The sequence below is a fragment of the Bactrocera dorsalis genome, chromosome 2, assembly GCF_023373825.1.
Source record: "Bactrocera dorsalis isolate Fly_Bdor chromosome 2, ASM2337382v1, whole genome shotgun sequence".
NCBI lineage: Eukaryota > Metazoa > Arthropoda > Insecta > Diptera > Tephritidae > Bactrocera > Bactrocera dorsalis.
In genome coordinates, this window is record NC_064304.1 from 81,939,185 (window position 1) to 81,961,801 (window position 22,617).

The 22,617-nt window shown below is 32.7% G+C and overlaps 1 protein-coding gene across 18 annotated transcripts in view; it reads left to right on the forward strand.

The window, feature by feature from the left end:
- LOC105226582 (tropomyosin-2) overlaps positions 1-22,617 on the forward strand; it is a 45,293-nt gene that overhangs the window by 887 nt on the left and 21,789 nt on the right. For 5 of the 18 annotated variants that reach the window (XM_029550306.2, XM_011205523.4, XM_029550305.2 and 2 more), the window contains exons 1-2: positions 9,576-13,464; positions 22,039-22,172. In XM_029550306.2, the coding sequence (XP_029406166.2) occupies positions 11,461-13,464; positions 22,039-22,172 (2,138 nt within the window). In that variant the 5' untranslated portion in view covers positions 9,576-11,460. The other 13 variants (XM_049448387.1, XM_011205540.4, XM_011205539.4 and 10 more) reach the window with 10 other exon arrangements.

The window sequence follows — 22,617 nt, forward strand, 5'->3', positions numbered from 1 at the left end:
AGAAACCGTTAATTCAACAGAAGTTTCGTAAACATTTAATTGTTATGAAAACGTTCCGACATTTTTTTGATAAAAAAAAATATTTTAGAATGCACACTTACTTATGTATATGTTTATATATTTTAATTATATTTAAAATGTTTACCAAAAGGTCCTTTTTTAATATTCATTAAGATATTTATGGAAAAAACGTTTACATTTTTTTATATCAAATGTGGGTAGAAATATATAAATGAAATATTGAAATTATTTTTGCATATTTTTTGCTTAAATATCTTCAAATTAAAACCTTTTTTTTAAATAATATATTTTAACGCATTGTCAAAGAAATATTCAGTAGAGTTACCGCTATGCAAACAATTGCCATATAAAAGCAGTATAAGTATGTATGTACTTACATATGTATATATGTGTGTGTTAGTGGTATCCACAAAGTTCAACATACGACTAGCATAACTGAAGCAGCAGAAAACCACAAAAAGCGTTTAGAATTGCAAATGCTTGCAAAATAAAAAAATAGGAAAACTACGATGAAGACCAAAAATATATATACATATATATGTACATATAAAAAACATAATAAAAAATTAGTAATAAGTTAAATGAATAGTTGCCTCTTAGGACATCATAAGAATAAGCATATGCAATGAAGAATTTTTTATTTTTCAAATTCTCCAATTTCCAAAAATATTTATCGTTAGCTAACAAAAGCTATAATAATCATAGATAAAATACTTCCGAAGCACCCACTCAATTTTGAAAGTTACAAACGCATAATCACATACATATGTGTATATATTTCGAATCGAATTGCTATGTCAAATTCACATTAACGGCTCTCCCCTTATTAGCACACTGTGGCAATAAGACAGTGGCATGAACATTCCTAAGCATTGCAACAATTTGATTACCATACATAATACATCTTTACTTTATTTACCTAAAAATCTAAGCACCACATGGCTTGTATCTATGTAATTCGATCCTAACTGTGGCATTCAGCCAATGGCCAACGACTATTCGCTCTGGCATTCAGCACTGTTCTATATTTGATCTTGCTTCCCCGAAAGCTGTGCGAGGATCGCAAACACATCGGTATTTATGCATGTGTGGGCACCTAAAAAGAACTAGACAAGGAAAAGCTTTCGAATCACAACAAAAACAACAAAAAGAACAGAAGCGCTTTCCGCCAATACAACCATACAGCAGCATTAAATGAACGTTTTGTTGTTGTATTTTGGTGATTTAGCAATATTCTGACATTAAACAGCTGCCTGCTGGCGTTGGCGGCACTAACGGTTGAATACTAATATATGTATGTACAACACATATGTGTATATAAAAATGTGTATGTATATTTGGATTTTTCTAAATGTGTCTACGAACGCATATACTGGTGCAAATGCTAAATTTCCGTTGTTTATGAGCATCAAGCTCCTAGAAATATATTCGGCTTTCCCAAATTTTGATCATTTTGTTGAAAACCTCTGAACATTTTCGAGCATTTATTTTTAGCACAATTTTAAATTTGGCATTAAGAAAGCAACTCTGCTTGAGGTGTTCATATCAACTTTAAATTTATTTTTGCTAATAGAGAGATACTTCTTTGATTGTGTTAAATCGTTTACGTCAAAATTATGCGCATTTATGATAAAATTAATATTTAATAACTGATTTTGATTATGCTTCTCATATGTATATGAATAAAAATTGTTTAAAAAAGTAAAATTTTTGATACAAAATGTTCAATATAAAATACCTACTATATGTATGTATATTTATGTATATATAGTACACACTATATACAAATGGGACCTCCAATGAAATTTTTTGTAATTTGATACACATTTTTTCACTAAATAATTAATTTGAAAATATTGAAGAAAATTCAGCCTCTGGCACAACTACAGCGTATTTTGAAAAGATATGTATTTTAGAAAACAAATTTTCAATTAAGTTTTCTTACAAATATTCAGTTTAATTCAACTTAACCTTTATAATTGATTCAAACTTCTTACTGCGTAATATATTTTCTCGATCTCTGAGCATTTGTCATACGTTTTGAATATTTAATAACATGCCTTACTTTATATAAGGCTTACGGTTGTCATATTGCTTTGTTGATATTCACTTTTTTCCAATGACTACTACTCAATATCTCACATGTTTGAGAAATTCGTATATTCGGAAAATCACAAATCAAAATTCATATATGTACATATTTTTATTTCTCTTAAATCAAGCATTTTCTAACCCAGAATGCATCTTATATTTGCGTTTCATTTGGATCACTCTGCTGGCAACTGTTTGTATTACAACAGCATTATTTTTTTTTATAAAATTTTCCACGAAAAATGAAGTTCACTTAATTCGGCTTAAGCGCCTAATTGTATGCTATATACGAGTACATAGTAGACATATTGCACAGTAAAAATATGTACAGAAGTCTATGAATGAAAAGAGAATGCAGTATACATTTACATACATACAAATATATTGTATATACATATTTGCATATTTATATATACATATATACATACATTTGTTATAACAAATACAATATTTCCAAGTAAGCATTCTGCACTCGAAACTCTGTGGCTGAAACTCACATACCTCCAAATAATTGATAAGAGTAGAATATGTGTCATTTTCATAAATAAATCTATATAAGTAATATTATACGTTACATTAAAAGAGTTATTTTTATAAATATACACTTGAATCAGCATTTCTGGAATGCTTACAGTTGAAGTCACCTTGCTGACCAAGTGCAACTGGTGAACCGTATGCATATACATACGTATTTACATACATATGTATGTACATACATATGTTTATGCATAATAAAACAAAAATGAATTAGCACATCGTTAATGTAAATATGTGAGTAACATGAAATTTTTAAGTTCCAAATTATTTTACACAAAAGCTCTCTTAAAAGCTCTTATGGCAAAAAAAGCACCCAAAGCGGTTGATAACTTTAACTTTCGTCATGAAATTTGATATAGATATGTTTGTAGATATAAATATATAAATGATAATAAGTGAGACATTTGAATAAAATTTCAATTTTTTGAACAAGTTTTTAATATAACATTTATTTATTTCAAATTTCAAATAAATAGTTACCTAATAGTCCAATTCGTACATATGTACGAAAAAACGCTTATGACCCGCTTTACTGATTTCAAGAAATCCACTTCAATTGCAAAATAATAAATACAATTAAACAAATATGTACATACTTATATATATTGTGCATATTCTTTAGCCGCTGCAGTGTAAACAAACCGTAACAGCTGACCAGGAAAGCGCTTAAATGTGTGCGTGAGTGTGTAGCGGCCGGGTCATCGTTACAAGCCGCCTTCGCTGACAGCGCTCAATCTGATTCAGGCTTTTGGAATGCCTCATACTTTATAATGTCAATGGAAATGCTCATATATCACATACGATAAATAAAATATGTGCCCATACATACATATTTATACTTACATATGTCCATGTATACTTCGTATGCACCTGTGTATGTTTGTATGATTGCAGTATGCATGGAATTCATTTTTCGTTACGTATTTTGCATACAACTCATTTTCTCAGGTATAAAACCGAATACGTTCTACAACAAAAACTACGACATACTTATACATACATATAATGTTTGACGCATTCATACAACTTTCTAGTTTTATTTTTATTTCGAGCGCAAAACCAAATTCGTCCGTAAATCAGTGAATAGCTCCAATGACCAAGATTTATTTAATTTGCCACAGCGTCGTCGTCACTCGTCATGCGTCACTCCATATTTTACCTTTTATTACAATATATTTCACATAGTCTCATAAAGTTATAAGTTATAACGATGTGAGTGTGTTTAGCTCCATGTGCTTGGAATCGATTACAGAGTGATTAAATAAAACCTTACGGTTAGCGGTAGACATACTCACATACATATACATAAATGTATATATATAATTATATATAGTTTCTTCATCAATCGGCCTTAATGAAGAGAAGAAAATTCGCAAAATTCTACTCTTATAGATCTTTTTAAATATATACTCGTACATACATTGTACGTAAATGTCTCCATATATGTATGTACATATATAAACAATGTTATCAAAATGCAAAATGTCGCTTGTCTCCACTCCAATATATTCTCATTTATTCGTCTACATCTATTTATGGCTAGATTAAGACCGGCGTTCCATGTTGGCATTCTGGGCACGCGCTCGGAGCCCATCACCTATATATTGATTTTATGGTGTATACTTTTGGGTTTGGGATAACGCCGTAGGCTATTGAAGCAGAACGAAATTATTTACTTACATGTGCACAGGAGTACTTACATCTGCTAATAAAATTAGGACAAGTTCATTGTTTTCTTGCTAGTTTTTTTAGAGCTTAATGCTATATACAGTGCGTTCGCCGAGAATAATAAGAATTAAGTTACATAAAGAGTAAAATACACATGAGAAAACTTGAAGAAATTCACTACAGATTATGCAACATTTACCTTCTTAAGGCCTAGGTGGACGTCAGACAGCCGTTCTAACTACCTATTTAACAATAATAATAAATTACTGAATTATCTCATAAATGAAATGAAAAAATAATGAAAATAAATTATAAACAAAAACATTAACCTTTTTTCATAACATTGTCGTGAACTATTTATCAGTCAAAAGCTGTGTAAATGATAATGAGAAAATATTTCTTTCATTTTAGCATGACAACTGCTTCTTTTTTTAAATGTGACAGCTTGGACGTCATTTATTCGTTCACGTGTAATACTCGTACATGTTAAAAGCATATTTCATGATCGCTCTTCGGCGATGATATTTGGCAGTACCTATTTCTTGCAAGCCTGTGGTCAGAGGTTTGTTATTTTTTTGCCAGTGTTTTTGTTTTAAAAAATAGGACTTATATCCATTAACTTAGTTTTTGAGTTTTCTGAGTTGTCCTTTTTTGTAAAGCTTCAAAGAGTACAGCTCCTTTTCTATAAACGCCATTCTTCCCAGTTTGATGCCAATCACTGTTTTTATTTAAAGCTCTTATCATGTCCCTCCAAACTACTACGAGAAGATGTAAGATTTGCCAGATACTAATTGTGTGAACTAAATTGAGTCTGTATGAAAAGAAAACACGGTGACTTAATTTATAACTTAATTGTGTCAATTAATTTACCTTTTTGAGCACACAAATTGACGATAGAAGTACCAAGAAAGAATGCAGAGAATGTACTATTGCGTAATGGACGTGATCTAGACGGTACTACGGTATGAAACATGAACAAGTCAAACTATAAACATTAAACATGTCGTGTTTCATAACAGCATTTCCGAATATATCCTGCCATTAAATTATGGGCAAGACAGTACGGTACAAAAGTATGTATAAGAACGATGTTATTGTTGATCGGTAAATGCTTTGGCTTTAAAAGTTTTTGTATAATTTGAAAGATGGTAAACACACCATGATTTTGTCAAATGTATTCCGATTTCATATTCTTGATATGGTCATGAATGAAGCCCATTGGGATTAGAAAACTTTTTTTTTATTTGAGCCCAGCGATTTAGAGTTTATCTAAAAGAAATTTTGAATGCAGGCATTTTTTTGCGATGCAGCCTTTACCAAGAGATTTTCAAAATAATCTTCGTTAATATTTTCTAACATTTTCAGGCTCCCACACCTAACACACAGCTGTGCTCTCAAATGCTTTATTTATTATTTATGCTAAAATGATGTGTTTAATTGCAGACTTGATTGTATATTTGTGTAAATTATTGAGTAAATCGCTTAACTTTTCATTTCACATGGGCCAATTTCAGTTTCTTCGAGTAAACAGAGCAAACACAAAACCCAGCCACCATGGATGCCATCAAGAAGAAGATGCAAGCGATGAAAATCGACAAGGACGGAGCATTGGAACGTGCTCTTGTCTGCGAACAGCAAGCACGCGATGCCAATACTCGCGCCGAGAAGGTTTGTAATTAGCCATATACACACATACTTATGTATGTATATACTACTATATATGTACATATGTATGTATCAGCAAATTACAGCTGTTCGATAAGCTAACCAACAATCAGCAAAATAGTTATAATCATTCAAACGGTTTAATTGAACAGCGTGCATTTTTAATTTCTTCATTCAATTGCTGAAAATTCGGAGTTTTTTCTCGTCAATTACAAATGTTTGCTGTTTGTACGTTGGAATTGTTTATTGCAAATTATTTCTTTTTTCTTTTTCTGTTGTTAATATGAAAACTTAATTAGTGGCGGCTTCACACACGTGTCTGCAGCGTCCACAATGCATAAAGATTAAATATCTCCGCATGAATAATGAATTAAATAAGATTGATCGGTACCGTTATAACGTTAAATACGAAACTTTTTTTGTTAAGCACTTTCTGCAACGAAAACTATTAAATATGATCAGGAGTACGAAAAAACAAACAAAAAAGTAGACAACTAAAAAGTTACTAAAAAAATTAAAAACTAATATAAATATGTATATACATACATACATACATATGTATATGTTTAATAAGAAGAAAAATTATTTTAAAAATAATAAATATATTATTTTATTTATTATGCTTGTGTAGGCCGAGGAAGAGGCACGTCAATTGCAAAAGAAAATCCAGACTGTTGAAAACGAATTGGATCAGACACAAGAAGCCCTCACACTTGTCACAGGCAAACTGGAAGAGAAGAACAAGGCTCTACAGAATGTAAGTTTGTCGTTTTCAAGCTACTAGTTATAAGTATAGATATGCTAGTTATTAAAAAAAAAGATAATTAATTAGATTATTTTATATTAGCGTTATATATTCAGACTGTTTAGCAAAACTTAAAAAAAAATTAAAGAACTGATTGCAAGCTCGCATTACAAATCTCAAGTGTTTAATAACAAATACAAGTAAAGTTCTTGAGAATTTTAGGAAGAAAATTTTTGACCACCTAGTTAGTTTCTGATCGAACCTGCAAGGCAGTGCCTTTCACCAAACTTCAAGGTATGCCAACTCCTGGCAATAAAAATAATTCACGGGTTTCAAAGTAGACAGCCACTTGAAAATTTGCTACTTGTTTCATAAGCTTTTCTTTAAGCAAAAGTGTAGGTATTATTAGGTTTTAGTTATTCAAATGTTATCATCCATTCGACTGTATATTTTAAATAAGCTAAAAATTTTAACTATACAAAAACATTGTTTAATTTCCATAATCTTTAGGAATTTAGGCTTGAATGTTATATTATTTTCACAAAAAATTAGCTCCTCTTGAACAGTTATTACTGTATGTATACTCGTATAACTTGTTCAATGCAAATCTTCCAGCCTTCAGCTTTTTTATCTCTCCCAACATCCGTTTGAGAATTTTTCAAAGAAATATTAGAGACGTTTGTGATATATGTAGTTTTGTATGTATTTTCTTATTTGCTATTTGAAAAGAGTTTTTTTTTATAGTAGTGTTTTCTCAGGATTTTTTTCAGTATTATTGTTTTGCTTTGAATTCAATATACATTAAGATTTTAAGGTAGAAATACGTATGTATATTATCTTATATTATATAGACTAGTTCAATATTTCCATAATTTACTTTTCATACCTATTAAATATATCTATATATGTAGATATACATATAAGAAATACTCAAATACTCAATATACTCTAAATACTATATTATTCCATGATCTCCAATGTATGAAATAGGAGTGTTAAAAACTATAGTATATGTGCATTTTGTTTATTTAAAATGAAAGAGTGCCTTCGGTACAGCTTTTGCATTTATAAAAATATTATTTTAGAGCCATTAGCCTTTACATGAGATTATTATCGATTATCGAACGGACACGTTGATGCCTGTCTACTAAAACGAGGGAACATTACCGTAATGGCACCTATCAATATGCCAAACTTAAAAAAATCACAAGTCTCGAACGCATTATGCATTCAAAACGATTAGCATGATAAATGTGTGTATTTACAAAGAATGCGCCAGTGTTATTAGAACAAACGAGCAGCGGCAATAAATTAACATAGCAGCGCTAACATAACATTGGCTGACAATGAATACCGTGCATATTTCAAATTGGCTAAAGTCCGCTGTCTGGCAGCGACGTTGTTGCTCGCGTTGCCAACTGCACAAACGACTCTTTGCTTGGTTTCCGTTGATCTATTTTTAAAACCAAAGTCTCATCGGTAATTTGTAGAAAATTCGGAAAATTCACACACATACACAAATGAAATTGTGTGCACAATACATATGTACAAATGAATATGTGTAAAGGTGTATATGGTATTATGCAAATTAAAAAAGAGTGCCGCCCATTTCCAAATACGGCGGAAAGAGTTTAAAGCCGTGGGATTTTGAGTGATTTCAAAATATCGAATAACGCTACTCAGAGAGTAGAGAATAGCAAGTTTTTTCTTTCCATAAGCGCATGCGTTTCTTGAGATACTCAATGCAAGTTGTTTATTTATGTTATAGTTGGCAAAAATTTACCAGATTGAAAATTTTAGAAAGAAATAAATAAGTATGTATATTGGAAATATCGAAATATAAAAAACTTTGAAATTGGAGCGTATTTAATATTAACATACGAATACTTTCATTATAATCAACGCTGGAATTAAGTATTATTTTGAGATGAGTAAATTTTGCATAAACAATTTTTAAATTTGCGGCGCACATGTTTTGTGAAAAGGAAGTACAATACACACATAGTATGTATGTGTATGAATGTATGTAAATATGTTTATTCGCCGTTTTCACGTAATATGCACGCACATATGTACATTTTCTCTAACGGCACTTAAGATGTTAACAAACTTAATTGTTATCTAATATACATATCTCCACACATACAAAATCACGTGTAAATATGTATTACGTGTGTGTAATTGTATAACCAAATGCAACTTTTCAACTTTTTTCTGGCTTGCTAAAAATTAATGGGTTTATGCCTGTAGCTTGTATAGAAAATTATAAAGCGTAGATAACATTTTGAAATGTTGTTAATTAAAAGAAAAAAGAAACATTTTTCAAAACAAAAATATAAAATGACTACATGCCGGTGCGCCTGTACAAACAAATTTAATTGCGATACATACATACATACATTCATATGTACATATGCATGGTGAGTAATGCATAAGCACAACAACAAACTGACTTATGGAACGCTATAGGAAAAACTACACATATGTACATATATGTACATACATATAACACACACTGTTCGCTGAATAAGCACACACAGTTATTTGAAATACATATACATACTTGTACATACATATACTTGTGTGTATATATGTATGTACATATATAGCGATATAAAACAAATTCCATATGAAAATACTCGCCTGATGACACAGAGCAATGAATTGGCGTTGACTCTCTTCGTCGGCGACCTCGACTGAGAGAAAGTGGAGCACATATACAAGTGCCCAAGCACATGGCTAAAATATATGTACAAACATACATTTGTGCTCGTCCTCTCCCACATATCCATTGGTTAGCTATAGGGCGGGCGTGCGCACCGCTAATTTTACTGTACGATCACAGTGGGGTCGATTGGTTGATGGTCGACGGTCACGAATTGTAGTGTGCTGCAGCCGGCTAGTCAAGCGGATAATTCGTAAGAGACGACAAAGAGAGTAGGAGCGAGTTATTAGAAAGTTTAGCTAAAATTTTTACAATTATTACATATGGCTATACATAATACTAGCTATACACATTTGCCAACTCTTCCTCAACATATATTTATTAGATCACTGGGAGTGTAACGTACGCAACCGGCTAGTCATAGTAGGGGGTGGTGTTTCGTGTGAGTCAAGCATTTTGCACATATCACTCAAATAGCAGGAGTGTATGCAGAGAGTGCCGACGGTGACGATCATATGGAGCAGGAGTAGTAATTAGGTGTACATATGTATGTGACGGTCAAACTTATGTACAATTTATATATACGTAGAGGCATATGCAAGAGATACATTACGTGCCACAACTAGCGCGCATAGCGGCAACCACGGGAACGGCAATAGAGCAGAAGCTGAAGCAACCGCCAACAGTTATGGTTAGAAGAAGCAACAGCAGAAATTAAATCATCGTAGAAGTGAGGCCAACAATACCGCATAATTAAATTGAAGAGTGTTTTAAGTAGTTAAACAAATATGTGTGGCAGCGTTTTAAAAGGAGCAGCTTTTAAATTAAAACAATAATTACATACATGTAATAATGTATAACTGAAAACTCTATTTTTATTTAATGTCAGTTAAATAAAATTTTAGAGTTGAACTGAACAAAAAAAAAAAAAAAATTGGCGTATTTGCAAAAAAAAAATAAATAAATAAAGAAAAAAAGCAAATACATTCCAATGAAAATTTTGTAACTGAGTGATTGCAGCGCGGCGATATTCCTAAGCATTGCAAATATTAGCGCAAACTCAAATACAACCGGAAACCTAAATAAGTTTGTACGTGTGTAATTAAATAACTTTACGCGTTATATACGCATACAAATATACATACGAAATTAAACCAAGTATTACCAAATCACGCAAACTCTACGTAAACGGGTGTGATATAAACGTCAGTATCATAGATAATGCATACATTGTATGTATCTAAATATATTTACATATGTATAAATGTATGTATGTAAGTAAATAGTGGTACGATTATGTTCATACATAAATACATATGCGTATAAACAGTAAACATCAATTGTAATTGAAACAAAACAGTGAAATTTTATGTATGTATGAGATACATACATATGTATGTGTATTCACAGCAAAAGAAACATCAACATGATTAGACAAAAAATGTTTTGATGAAAAGTAACTAAGCCCATATTGATCAGCAAATAATAGAAAAGTCAATGCAGTATTTGTGGGATAAAGAGAAAGTGCATGTACGCATGAACTTTGAAATGGAAAATATACATAAATCATAAATATACAAAAACCAATATAAATAAATCATAGAAATAATTTAATGCACAGAAAAACATTCAAAGATGCTCAATAGATTACTGAAGTAAAGATAAACCAGCAACAGTAAACGAGCACACAGTTTTGGAGCGAATCAAATGTAAATTCAAATGATAACAGCACAAACTCCATTCCAACAAAATAAAAACATTACGAAGTGGAACATTTGTTGTATGCACAAGCTGTTATCAGCCGTTGATATTTAGAATTTGGCAGTGCACTATATAAAACCGTGTACTGTATAAATTAAGCTGCAAGCTGGTTTTCGTGAACCATATTTGTAGTTCCCCATTTGCAAGAACATGTGCAGCAGTTAAACTCTATACACTAAAATAAAATAAAAAACACAGCTTCTTTTCTAATATACGATAGTGCAGATCACTTATGAACTCATATTGAATTGTCCGCCTGAGATTTTTGTGCGCAAATCGAAATACTCTTGCAACGAGCAAACTCATTATGGTTCAAGGAACACTGTGCGAACATAAAACAAATACAAACGCATGGCAAACAGTGAGCTATAGTAAAAAACCGCAAACGAAAAATCACCTTAAAGCAAAAGGTGGAGGTGGTGGTAGTATCGATAAGTCAAATGTACAAATTAAAAATACATTGAACAAAAATTCGTTAGCAAAACCGAAATCGCAAACTACTACATTGCTTTTGAAAGCGGCAGCGAATAATCAAAACATCTCAAGGACGAAAACGTCAAAAACTCAAAAGCTGAATTTGGCACAATCAAATAATGCCACAGTGAAGCAGAAAACAGCACCCACTGTTGGCAAAACAAACACAGCGATAGCTGCAGTTGGCAGCATACCAACTCAGCAGCAACAACAAACACTGCGTAATCGACAGCAGCAGCAGCAACAACAGCAACACGTTCAGCGGCAGCAATCGCCCTTGTTGTATGTTCGTCGTCGGCGAGTAAATCACGAAATCAGACAAATTAAACGTGCTCATCGCCACCTATTGACAAGTGGCGGGTGCGACTGGCAGCACCGCCAAGCGACCGATAGTAGTGGTACTGGTGTGGCAACCTTACGCAAGCAAGACGTCAAGTGTCAAACGAAGGCCAATAACAACTGTAGTCATTCGAACAGCTGTCGCTGTACAGCGACAAAGAAGAAACAGCAAAAGTGTCATCCATCGCAACAACAAAAGCAACAGAAGAGAAAATTGCAAAATTTAGTGAAAAATGCCCACAGTGGCGGAGGAGCAGGTAGTAATAGCAGTGGTAAATCAAAGCAGGAGAAAGGTAAACAACAAATTGGCATTGAACGTATTGGTACTGTGAAATCGAAGGAATCCTATGCAGAATCTGTTATCTCCTCGCGTTGGGATTCAATCGAAGAACAATTAAATTATCTGGATAAATTACTGTATTTCTGTGAAGACGAAGAAGATGCCTGTTGTGCATGGAATTGTAATATAAACAAAGCTTACGATTGCTGTAGTGAAAGAGCAAAATCAGAGGAAATTTATTACGAAGGTGACGTCGACGACGACTACGAGAGTGACTGGAGTACTGATTGGAGCCAATCAGATATGTCAACTACAGATAAGAGCGTAGATGATGCAGACATGCAATCCACAACAAGTGGTGCAGGATCTGCATCCACAACTACGTCACCTGTTGTTCCTACCTCACATAGACGACGCGGTCATCAGCATCATCCCCGTTTTTCGGGCACACGCCGTCCAAATATTCCAAATGTTCAGGAAATACTTGCTGCATTATATCGAGGTGATTCACAAAGTGTTCTCACCAACTTACGTCAAGCCACTCAGGCAGTACAAGAAGATAGCACCTTGTGCGTAGGTGGCGGTAGCGATGTAGAAACAGTATCTTCCACAATGGGAGATTCACAATATACGGATGAACCAGATGAAGACTTGGAATTACAGCTTTCAAAAACATCAATGCTGAACTTACCTTTAACCGACTCAGTAACCACGTCGATGGGCAGCAACAGCCCAACTCCCACGGATGAAAGCAGTATGGTTGATGAAGGCGTGGTAAGCGCACAAACGCCCACCAGCAATACTGAAGCTGAGAGTGTGACTCCGAAATCACAAAAAAGCAAATCTAAACGTGATAAAAGTGAAAAACTTGATCGCTCAGAAAAAAAGAAAAGGACAAAGAAGGATAAAAGTAAACGTGCATCAGTTTGTTCCGATGCAGATGGTAATATAGTTAGTTCAGGCGAAGCGCATACCGCGGCAGATGAGGGTATCGCCATTGATGATGAGGATGTACAAGCAGCTGAGTGGGCGAAGTTACGTTGTACTAGCGAAGCCGCGGAAATTGTTGCAGAGCGTGAGGCGCGTCGAAATAAAGGTCGTTGCGCCGACTATCCTGGACTTGCTTTTGGTCGTTCCATATTCAGCTCTGATACCATGATGAAGTTCAATATCATACGTAACGAATTGCATAACATCATGAAAACGCAGCTTAAACGGGTAATTAGAATCATGTGACTCCGTAAGGTAGTCAAGTGTGAAATAATTTGAATTGCATTTAATAATTAATCAAAATTCTTTCTCAATTTTTGCGTACCTACAAACATGTGCAAATATTTTGATAGGGGCATATAGAGGAAAAAGTATTAGAAATCAGTATAATGTTCTCCCAAAGTCATTCAGAATTTAAACTTCAAAAGACCGGTATGCCGTATTTTTTTTTCTTCAATACCGTTGTGAGAACTTTGTTTGAGACAATTTTCGATAGTCATTCAAAAAAATGTTATTCATTTCCGGTAAAAACTTTAACTAAAGGGACTTCGGTGGTGTTATAAATAATATTTTTTAATTCGTTTATTCCTCAAAGTTCTAAAAATAATCGATTGTGATAAAACATTTTTGATAATGCTTCTTTGTGATTATTTTTACGTTTATAGAATAATACAGAAATTTATTCGACTTTCACTTTGCTAATTATTTGCATATTTCATTGATATTTGTACACATATTGCCATTATTGTGCAGATTTATTTATATCTATTGATGTACATGGTGCATACTATGTTCGCAAGTATATACATACATATATGCTGTATATATACATATGTATTCACACGATTCGTATGATCTACAAACATAACTAATATTAACTACGGTAAATTTTTTTTGTAATTTTCTGTACTTCGTCTTTTATAGATAATGACCCAGTTCAATGTATTATACGCTTCTGTTTTCGTATGTTAAACTGTGAATTTCTTTTTCCACACTTGCTCATATATATGCGAGACGACGACCTTCTTGGCAGGCATCGTTATACGTTGCTGAGCTCATTCTTCTTTAAGCAGATTGCTACAAATTAAATTGCTGAACAAAATTAGGCGGCGACAAATTTATTTGTTAAATGTATTCTCAAGTTTTAAAGAATTTATATTCATCAAATGACTGTATTTACTACGTACGCGAGGGAAAACTAGCTACATTCATCAAAAAGTCATATATTTAATTTTAAAAAGCTCCTAAGGTTTCTTTTAATGTTATCAACTGATAGTGCGAGTATTTACCATAATTTTTGATTTGCATCCACATAATGCATAAAACTAACCCCACAGCTATCAGATGCACATTAATTCACTTAAACTATTTTTATGGAAAAAGGTTCTTAATCAATTGCTATTTTTTCTGTGCACTGACATTCAAAACTCGTTAATGTTTCATATGGTCGTTAGTACCTTTTATGGTAACGAATTGATTGAATCAACAACTGGTGATGTATGACTGTATATTCAATATTCCTAGCATTATAAGATTTTGCACGCTTTGTAACCAGTGACCTGATAGATTTTGACCAAAAATGATTTGTAGTTTACGATTATTTTCACAAATGTAGTAGTTGTTGAAATGAATTTAATTCTGATCTAAACAATAGTGTAATTTTGCTTTCATAATTGTTATTAAATACTTTGAGCAATATAATTCTCACGTTTCTCGCTCTCTCGACATTTATGGAATCAACGACCTTACAACTGGCAGACAGTCAATGCAGCGACTATAAAAGTTGTCGTCATACCGTTGTAATCCGAATTTGGCAAACGTGGAAAGGTTTGAAAATGGCAAAATATGTTTTACTCTTAATTTCTTTTCATTGCTAAGGCATGCGTACTAAATAATAATTATTATTTAATTATCACGCACAGTAAGTGCGCGCATACGTCACTTGCTATAAATGGAAAACTTACGTGCGAATTTATATTCCCTTATACTGAAATATAGTGCCTATACTTATTTATAAGTATGAATGTATATAAAAGTACTTAAATATTCGTTAATATATTTTTATTGTGTTATCATAAGTCTGTACCTAATATAATTTGTCTTAAATTCGTTAATTGGTTGCTTAATTAATTAACATTTTATTTCAAAAATGACAATTATACTTTTGCTCTAACCGGTCACAGTCAAAGAGTAAACATATTTAAAATAATTACAACTTTTTGTCAATTTCGTCAGGTTCTGAAGCACACTTCACATATAGTACAATTTTTAATTTTGCCCTTTTAAACAAGTTTCCCATAACGAATATGTATTTGTTAAAAATATATAGTCTGGCAACAATGGTGTTAAGAGAGCGAGTTTTGCTAATGGAATTTACTTTTCTTCCACTCTGAGTTTTCTTTTGCCTTCTGCAAAATCATAAGTATTTTAATGAAATGTACATATGGTTTTTTTTAAGATCTATTATAACATTTTTTGGCAGACGCAAACAAATGCTATGCTTTTTGTACTGTCAATTTAACTACCTATTAAAGTGTTTTAACTGTGTTTATTTATATGTAAGCATCTCTTTCGCACAACAGTGTGGAATACAAGTGCTTTACTAAATACGGTGCTAGCTGGCCTTGTTCAATGTCGTTTTGAGTCATTCACAAATTAAGGCGAGGCTTGTGAGAGAGGTATTCCCTCTCTTTGGTTGTTCATTTTCCAGTAGTAGCAACAACAATAATATATGAATGTCAACGTAATCTTTGGCTGGTCGTTGTCGGTGTCTCCGCTTCCAAAGAATTCGAAAATTTTGACCGATTTCATTTTGCGATACGAATTCACTCAGTGCTGAGCTCATAAATTTACGCTGCGGCATTTAAAATCGAGACGTGGTAGTTTGTGTTAAAAATTAACAAAGTTTGCAAAGTTAGTAGTGGCTGTTTTGTGAGCGATACCATTATTGGGTTTATTCGTAAAGTGCAAAGAAAAGTGCGTGTATAGTATTAAAATTATCAAGTTAAGCAACCTTTGAAAGGAAAAAAGTGCTTGACGTTGAAAGAAAGGTAGAAAGAGGAAGCAAAGTAGGAATAGCAGCAGAAAAACCGGTGGTTCCAAATTGTTGGTGTAGTGTGTTTCGTTTCGTTGCGTTCCGCATTCATAACTTCTCTTTATTTTTCGCTATTCTTCGTGTCATATTTTTTTTTTATTGTTTTAGCCCTTGCCACCGCCGTGTTCATTTTCTAAAAGTCGAAAAATATTTTTTTTTATAACGTTTGGTGCTGCGAAAAAAGTACGAAAACTAATAAATCGTAAAATTCAAAATCTAATTAAGTTTTTCGGAAAATATTTAATTTAAATTACACAAGAGTCAAACAACGAAAGTTCGTTTATCTTTTTCCAGTTTGAAGTAATACTTGTGTGGCGTTTGTGTTCGTGGTAACCATCAGTAAAAGTGCGAAGCAAAGTCGAAAAGTATTTTACCTAAAACGATCGAGCCGAAATTGTGTGCTATCATTGAAAAAAAATTAGTGCAACAGTAGTGTTGTTGGCCATCCTTTACCCCACCTTTAAAAAAAGCAGTTAAATATGACGACCAGCATTCCACAAGGCACCCTCTTGGATGTGCTAAAAAAGAAAATGCGCCAGACCAAAGAAGAAATGGAAAAATATAAAGACGAATGTGAGGAATATCACAAGCGTTTACAACTTGAGGTGGTTCGACGTGAAGAAGTAAGTTCCACTCTGATCATTGTTTAGGGATGTTAAGGGGTGAAGGTCGTGTACGCGTATGCACTGTAGCTTTGGCACAGGTGTCGCTATCGCGTAGCTGGAATAATTATTACAAATTATCCATGAACATCAATATTGGTTTCTCATTGAGGTTTGAGATTTGGACTGTGAATAATTTTTTGCGAGTTCTGTAATCTAGATGAACATATTTATTTTTAATTTGTGATTCTATTTTACTAATTTTATATTGATTTCAATGTGACGATTCCATAAAATTTTGTTTTAATTGCTTATACGCGTGACAAGGATGACGCATCCTACTTAGCCCTACTGCCTTTGTGCTCCATTTCAAATATGTCAATATTGCCATGTCTGGCAAGTTTGACATGCATATTGTGTTTAGAGAACTGTTCCTTGCATCAGTAATTTCCAAACAGTATTATTTCCGGTGATTATTAATTGCTTTTTAACAATTGAAATTAATTGATATATTTATGTAATTAGTGTAGGTGTCTTTAGTTTATTAGCTACGTTGTGTCTTAAGCGTAATAATCGATCTTTTACATTAACAGTTATTGGCACCATCGACGGCTTAAAATATTAACTCTCGGCTGCTAAATTAATGGTTTAAGAATATACTTGTTAAACATACATCTTGCGGGCACGTGTTAGCCAATCAGCGGATAGGCAATTAAAATGTAACTGTTACGACAATTAAATTTAACTTTAACCGTCTTCACTCTTCCAAATTTAAATAATTATAGTTACTGTTGTTAAAATTTGAGTTAAAATTCCGTGAAAAATATCAGGAATTAAGTTCCGCTTGAAATAATGGCATTCTTTGTGTATTTAGTGGTACTGGTCAAAATAGTTATTGTTTTTATATTCCTGCGGTTGATTTAGTTGCTCTTTCCATTTTTTTCAATCCATCTTTGGATTTATGTGGTAAAAAAAGTAAATAAGTAAAATATGGGTTATCCATATTATTTTCATTTGTGGAAATATTTTGAATATGCTAACTCAAAAACATTTAAGTTTTTTAAATTTCAACTAAACGTCACTTGAAATGAATTTTTAATTCCGTATTATGCTACTCGTGTCTATCCATACACGTAAAACTATTCTTATATTTGTGTATATATTTATGTACATATGTATGTACATAAGTTATCCAGCTATTGCTACTGAACTTGGAAGAATGATTGTAATTCAAAATCGCTATGATGTGACTGTAGTGGGAATCGACCTCTATTATTTAGTACCATCTGGGGGTCGACTTTCTGTTGTGATAATTCATGTTCTGCATGGTTGGGAATATCTATTCATTAGGTCGTTTCAATTTAAGAGTGATTTCCTCAACTGGAAATTAAATTCTGTAGTTTTGTGCTCCATTTCAATGTTGGAAAAATAGTATAGTACACCTCATTCAAATATATTCTATTAGCCATTTCTGGGTGTAAACAGACAAATACAAATAAGAATGTTGTATATGTATGCTATCAATGTTATTGCTATTATTGTGTGTATATTTATGTAATTGTTATTGGGTTGAAGGTCTACATAGTATGGTGTGTCATACCCTACTGATGTCATAGAAAATAGCTACATACATATTTCATCTAAAATATTTCAAAAAATTTATTTTCGATTACATTTTAGGCAAAGTTTAATTATCTTTATATGAAATTTATATTAAATTAATTAAATAAATGGTGTCTTTCTCATTACATCATGTCTTATTTTCAATTACTAATGCAATTATAGATGTTTGCGGCTAATCGTGTTTTTTTATCGTAGAGCAGGAATGTTGGTAAAAAAAGGAGAAGATAGAAGATTTAAAATAAACATAAATGTTATGTACATATGTACGTACGTGCATTCAACAGTGACATTTTCCTAATGAATTTGTGCTTCGCATTATTTATCATTAGCCCTCTAAGCATTTGTTTGACGCGAACACACCTCAATAGCATTACAACGAACATATAGTTATTGTAATGTGTGAGATATATTTCGTTTACATTGCATACATATATAAATATATATATGTTAATATATGGAAGTATATTATTGAATGTTGCTACTGACAACGCCATGTGACCATTTTTCATATCATTAACTACAAATACCGGCTAAATGTATTAACAAATGTTAAGACGAGAAATATGTACTCTTCGCTACAATGCAATGACCTAGACGTTTTGTTGCCGCATTCATCTTTGCTCGTTTTACTAATTATAATTCTAACTTGTTTTATACGAGTAATTCATACTTTGTAGCAACGCTATACCGGCAAATTTATAAATGTTTTCTGTATTTACATAAATGTATGTGTAATAAATACTGGTTAGCAGATTATATTTTAGAATTGCAAAGAAGAAAAGAAATTTGAATGACAATTTGGCCGCTTTGAAAGTTTTACACATGTATATGTATGCTGTAGCACTCCAGTGATTCTGTTACTACATTCACCAACCGTTCACTTCGAATGAGGTTAATTTCTCAATACGGTTATAAGATTTTACTATGCTCAATTGTTGTGTTTCAGTCGATGTCAGAAAGCAAGAGACAAAGTTGTCTAGAATTTTTAAATACTTTTTAACAATTTGTATTGAATTGGACAAATTGTTAAAAAGTCCGTTCGAATATCGTTTGAAGTAGTTGAGAAACGTGCAAGATATACTGTTGCTTATTGGTCTTATTGTTACCCGAGTTTTTTTATGCTAATGGTATTTTTTTTTATCAATTTTCTAAACGCTCTTTCTCTATTTACACTCCGGTATTCGTGGACTTTTTATTCATATCGTTGATTTCGTTAGTTTGGTATATCTGCTGCTATGTATGAATGTTTGTACATATGCATGTACATGTGTATGTATTCAAGAATTTGAGTGCTTAACAGGCGATGACGTAAGCTTACCTTCATTCAAATTCATATCACAACTTTTGAACAAAGCTTGCTGTACTGTGGTTTCTTTTCTTTTCCTGTAAATTTATATGATTTGTATTGCCTTATATGCATAATTTCTTTAAAATATTTGCTCTTCCCTATTGTTGGTTTCGAAAGCAGCAAGTGTGACTACCTAATCTAGCTTATATAGATTATTTTCTCCCTCACTTTTGTTTTTTGGATATCCCCAGTCAACATTATTGCTTTGTTGTAGCATGTTTCAACATTGCTTGTCTAACTTGTTGAGTAAATTTGGTGGTGGTTTCGCAGCGTTTCTCCCTCCGATATTGCGTGCTGTTGGTGCTGGCCAATGAGCGCTACCACATTGAGCTTGAGTTTGCTTATTTGTTCAACGGAAATATCAGCAAATTTAAAATTTTTCGAAGTAAATCATTGGACTTAACCCTCTCAGACGCCTAGTAGTACTAACTACGGTACTACTACGGTTAAACCTAATATTGGCATTGAAAATATATTTTTTCAAATATTTCTGTAAATATGTTCCGAATTACCATTGTCAGATATACATACATATACTCTTCTTTCATACACATAGTTATGTACAAGTTGTTTAGTCAATTCTGTTGTTGAGTACAAAATTCTATTTATGTACAAGGAGGGCATGTGAATAGATATCGAATTTATAGTCTCTTTCAGTGGTAATAATAATATTTGTCATGTCACTTGTCTCGTGCCCAATGATGTCATTCAACTTGAATTTATTGTGTTGTTACTTTCCCGGCGCAGAGTAAAACGATCATCTGGCGCCTACTTCATTGTATATACATATAAGGTTTTAAAGGTCATTTAAGGGAATTACTATATTGATTTGTCAAAAAAGTCTTGCGGTATTTTCGCTAGTTGGCGCTGAAAGCGCGTAGTTCTAGTTTTATTCGTCGCATCGGGTCATGCTATACCTTTTTGGAAAGCTTATTTCACGCGCTAACACGTGTTTGATTGATTGTCGTTTCTTTTAAGTAGTTCGTGAGTTATAGCGTCGCAAACATGGAGCAAAATAAAGAGAAAATACGGCATATTTTACAGTACTACTACGATAAAGGCAAAAACGCATCTCAAGCCGCCAATAAAATTTGTGCAGTTTATGGACCCGATACAGTTTCCATTTCCACCGCACAACGTTTCGTTCTGGTGTAGAGGTGGTCGAAGATGCGCCACGCTCCGGAAGGCCTGTCATCGAAAATTGCGATAAAATCGCTGAATTGGTCGAAAGAGACCGGCATAGTAGCAGCCGTAGCATCGGTCAAGAGCTGGGCATGAGTCATCAAAAATTCATTTCAATTTCAATAAAAAAAAAAATTCAATAAAAATACCGCAAGACTTTTTTTGACAAGCCAATATAAATAAATATATACTATATGTATTTGGTTTATTTATAGTTAAATACTTTAAAATGTTGTAACCGCATTCATAATAAAACAAAAAATAAATTGTTTGGGCAGTGTCCTTCATATTTTGATCGGATATATGTACGTTCCTATATCCAAATCGTTGCATTTATGCTGGCAAAAATCGCCTGTCGCTGCTAGTTAGTAAACTTGAAATCATTTTGAAGAGGTCTTAGGAGAGGATTCAAAGTATTTGCACATATTTAAGGACGCAACGTGTAGTTCTTTTTATTTTTACAGCTCACCACTCTTACATCGGATCCAATGGAGTTTACTGGGTGCTGCAATAAAACTATTTAAATAAAATGAGAGCTTACCCACAAGCAGTTATAGGGTTTCAACTTAAAAGTTAGAAGTTTTATATTGTTGTATGCCTTCATTAAGCGGGCACACTATTTAATCTTTCTGAGAAACCAATAGTTCATGGAATATAGTTTTAAGCAAAAGTATTTGAGTATTTCTTATAAATAAATTTGAACTCCCCTAACTCGAATCATCATAATTCATAAAAAAAATCGAGTTGGAGATACTTCGAGTTATGGAAGGAAATTTGTAAAAAATTTTACTTCTCTTGTCAACTCATGAGTTCGAGTTATGGAAGTTCAACTGTATATACTTAACATATAAGCACTGGTATAGTCGAGTTTATTTTAAATATTACATAAGTAAGGTTTTTGTTTTGGAACGAAAATTCTATTTCCTATTCGTGGTATTTAATTTGAATTACAGGCCGAATCAGAAGTAGCTGCATTGAATCGTCGCATTCAATTGCTCGAAGAAGACTTGGAACGTTCAGAGGAACGTTTGGGATCAGCCACAGCCAAGCTTTCGGAAGCTTCTCAAGCTGCCGATGAGAGCGAACGGTTAGTATACCTTTGATTGCGAACTGCAACAGAGGATATTTATTACTATAGATTAACTAAATTTATTATCCACTTAGTAATATATGTATGATAAATATAATTTGTACTTTATTTTTCATACGAGTGATATAGTACAACAAATTTATGCAGATATATACAATAATTATAACTATTACAAATTCCAATATACAGGATACGAAAAGCTCTTGAAAATCGTACAAATTTGGAAGATGACAGAGTAGCTATTTTGGAAACTCAATTAGTCCAGGCAAAATTAATTGCCGAAGAGGCCGATAAAAAATATGAAGAGGTATATTTTTCAGCAAACAACTCAAAAGAGTTACTTTTAGATAGGGTCTTAGGGTTACTAGGTTTACTTTTCTTTGAGTATTCTTGAAAAGGTTTAGGAAATTTGCTCTCCAGCATTTTTTTATTCTATTTGTGG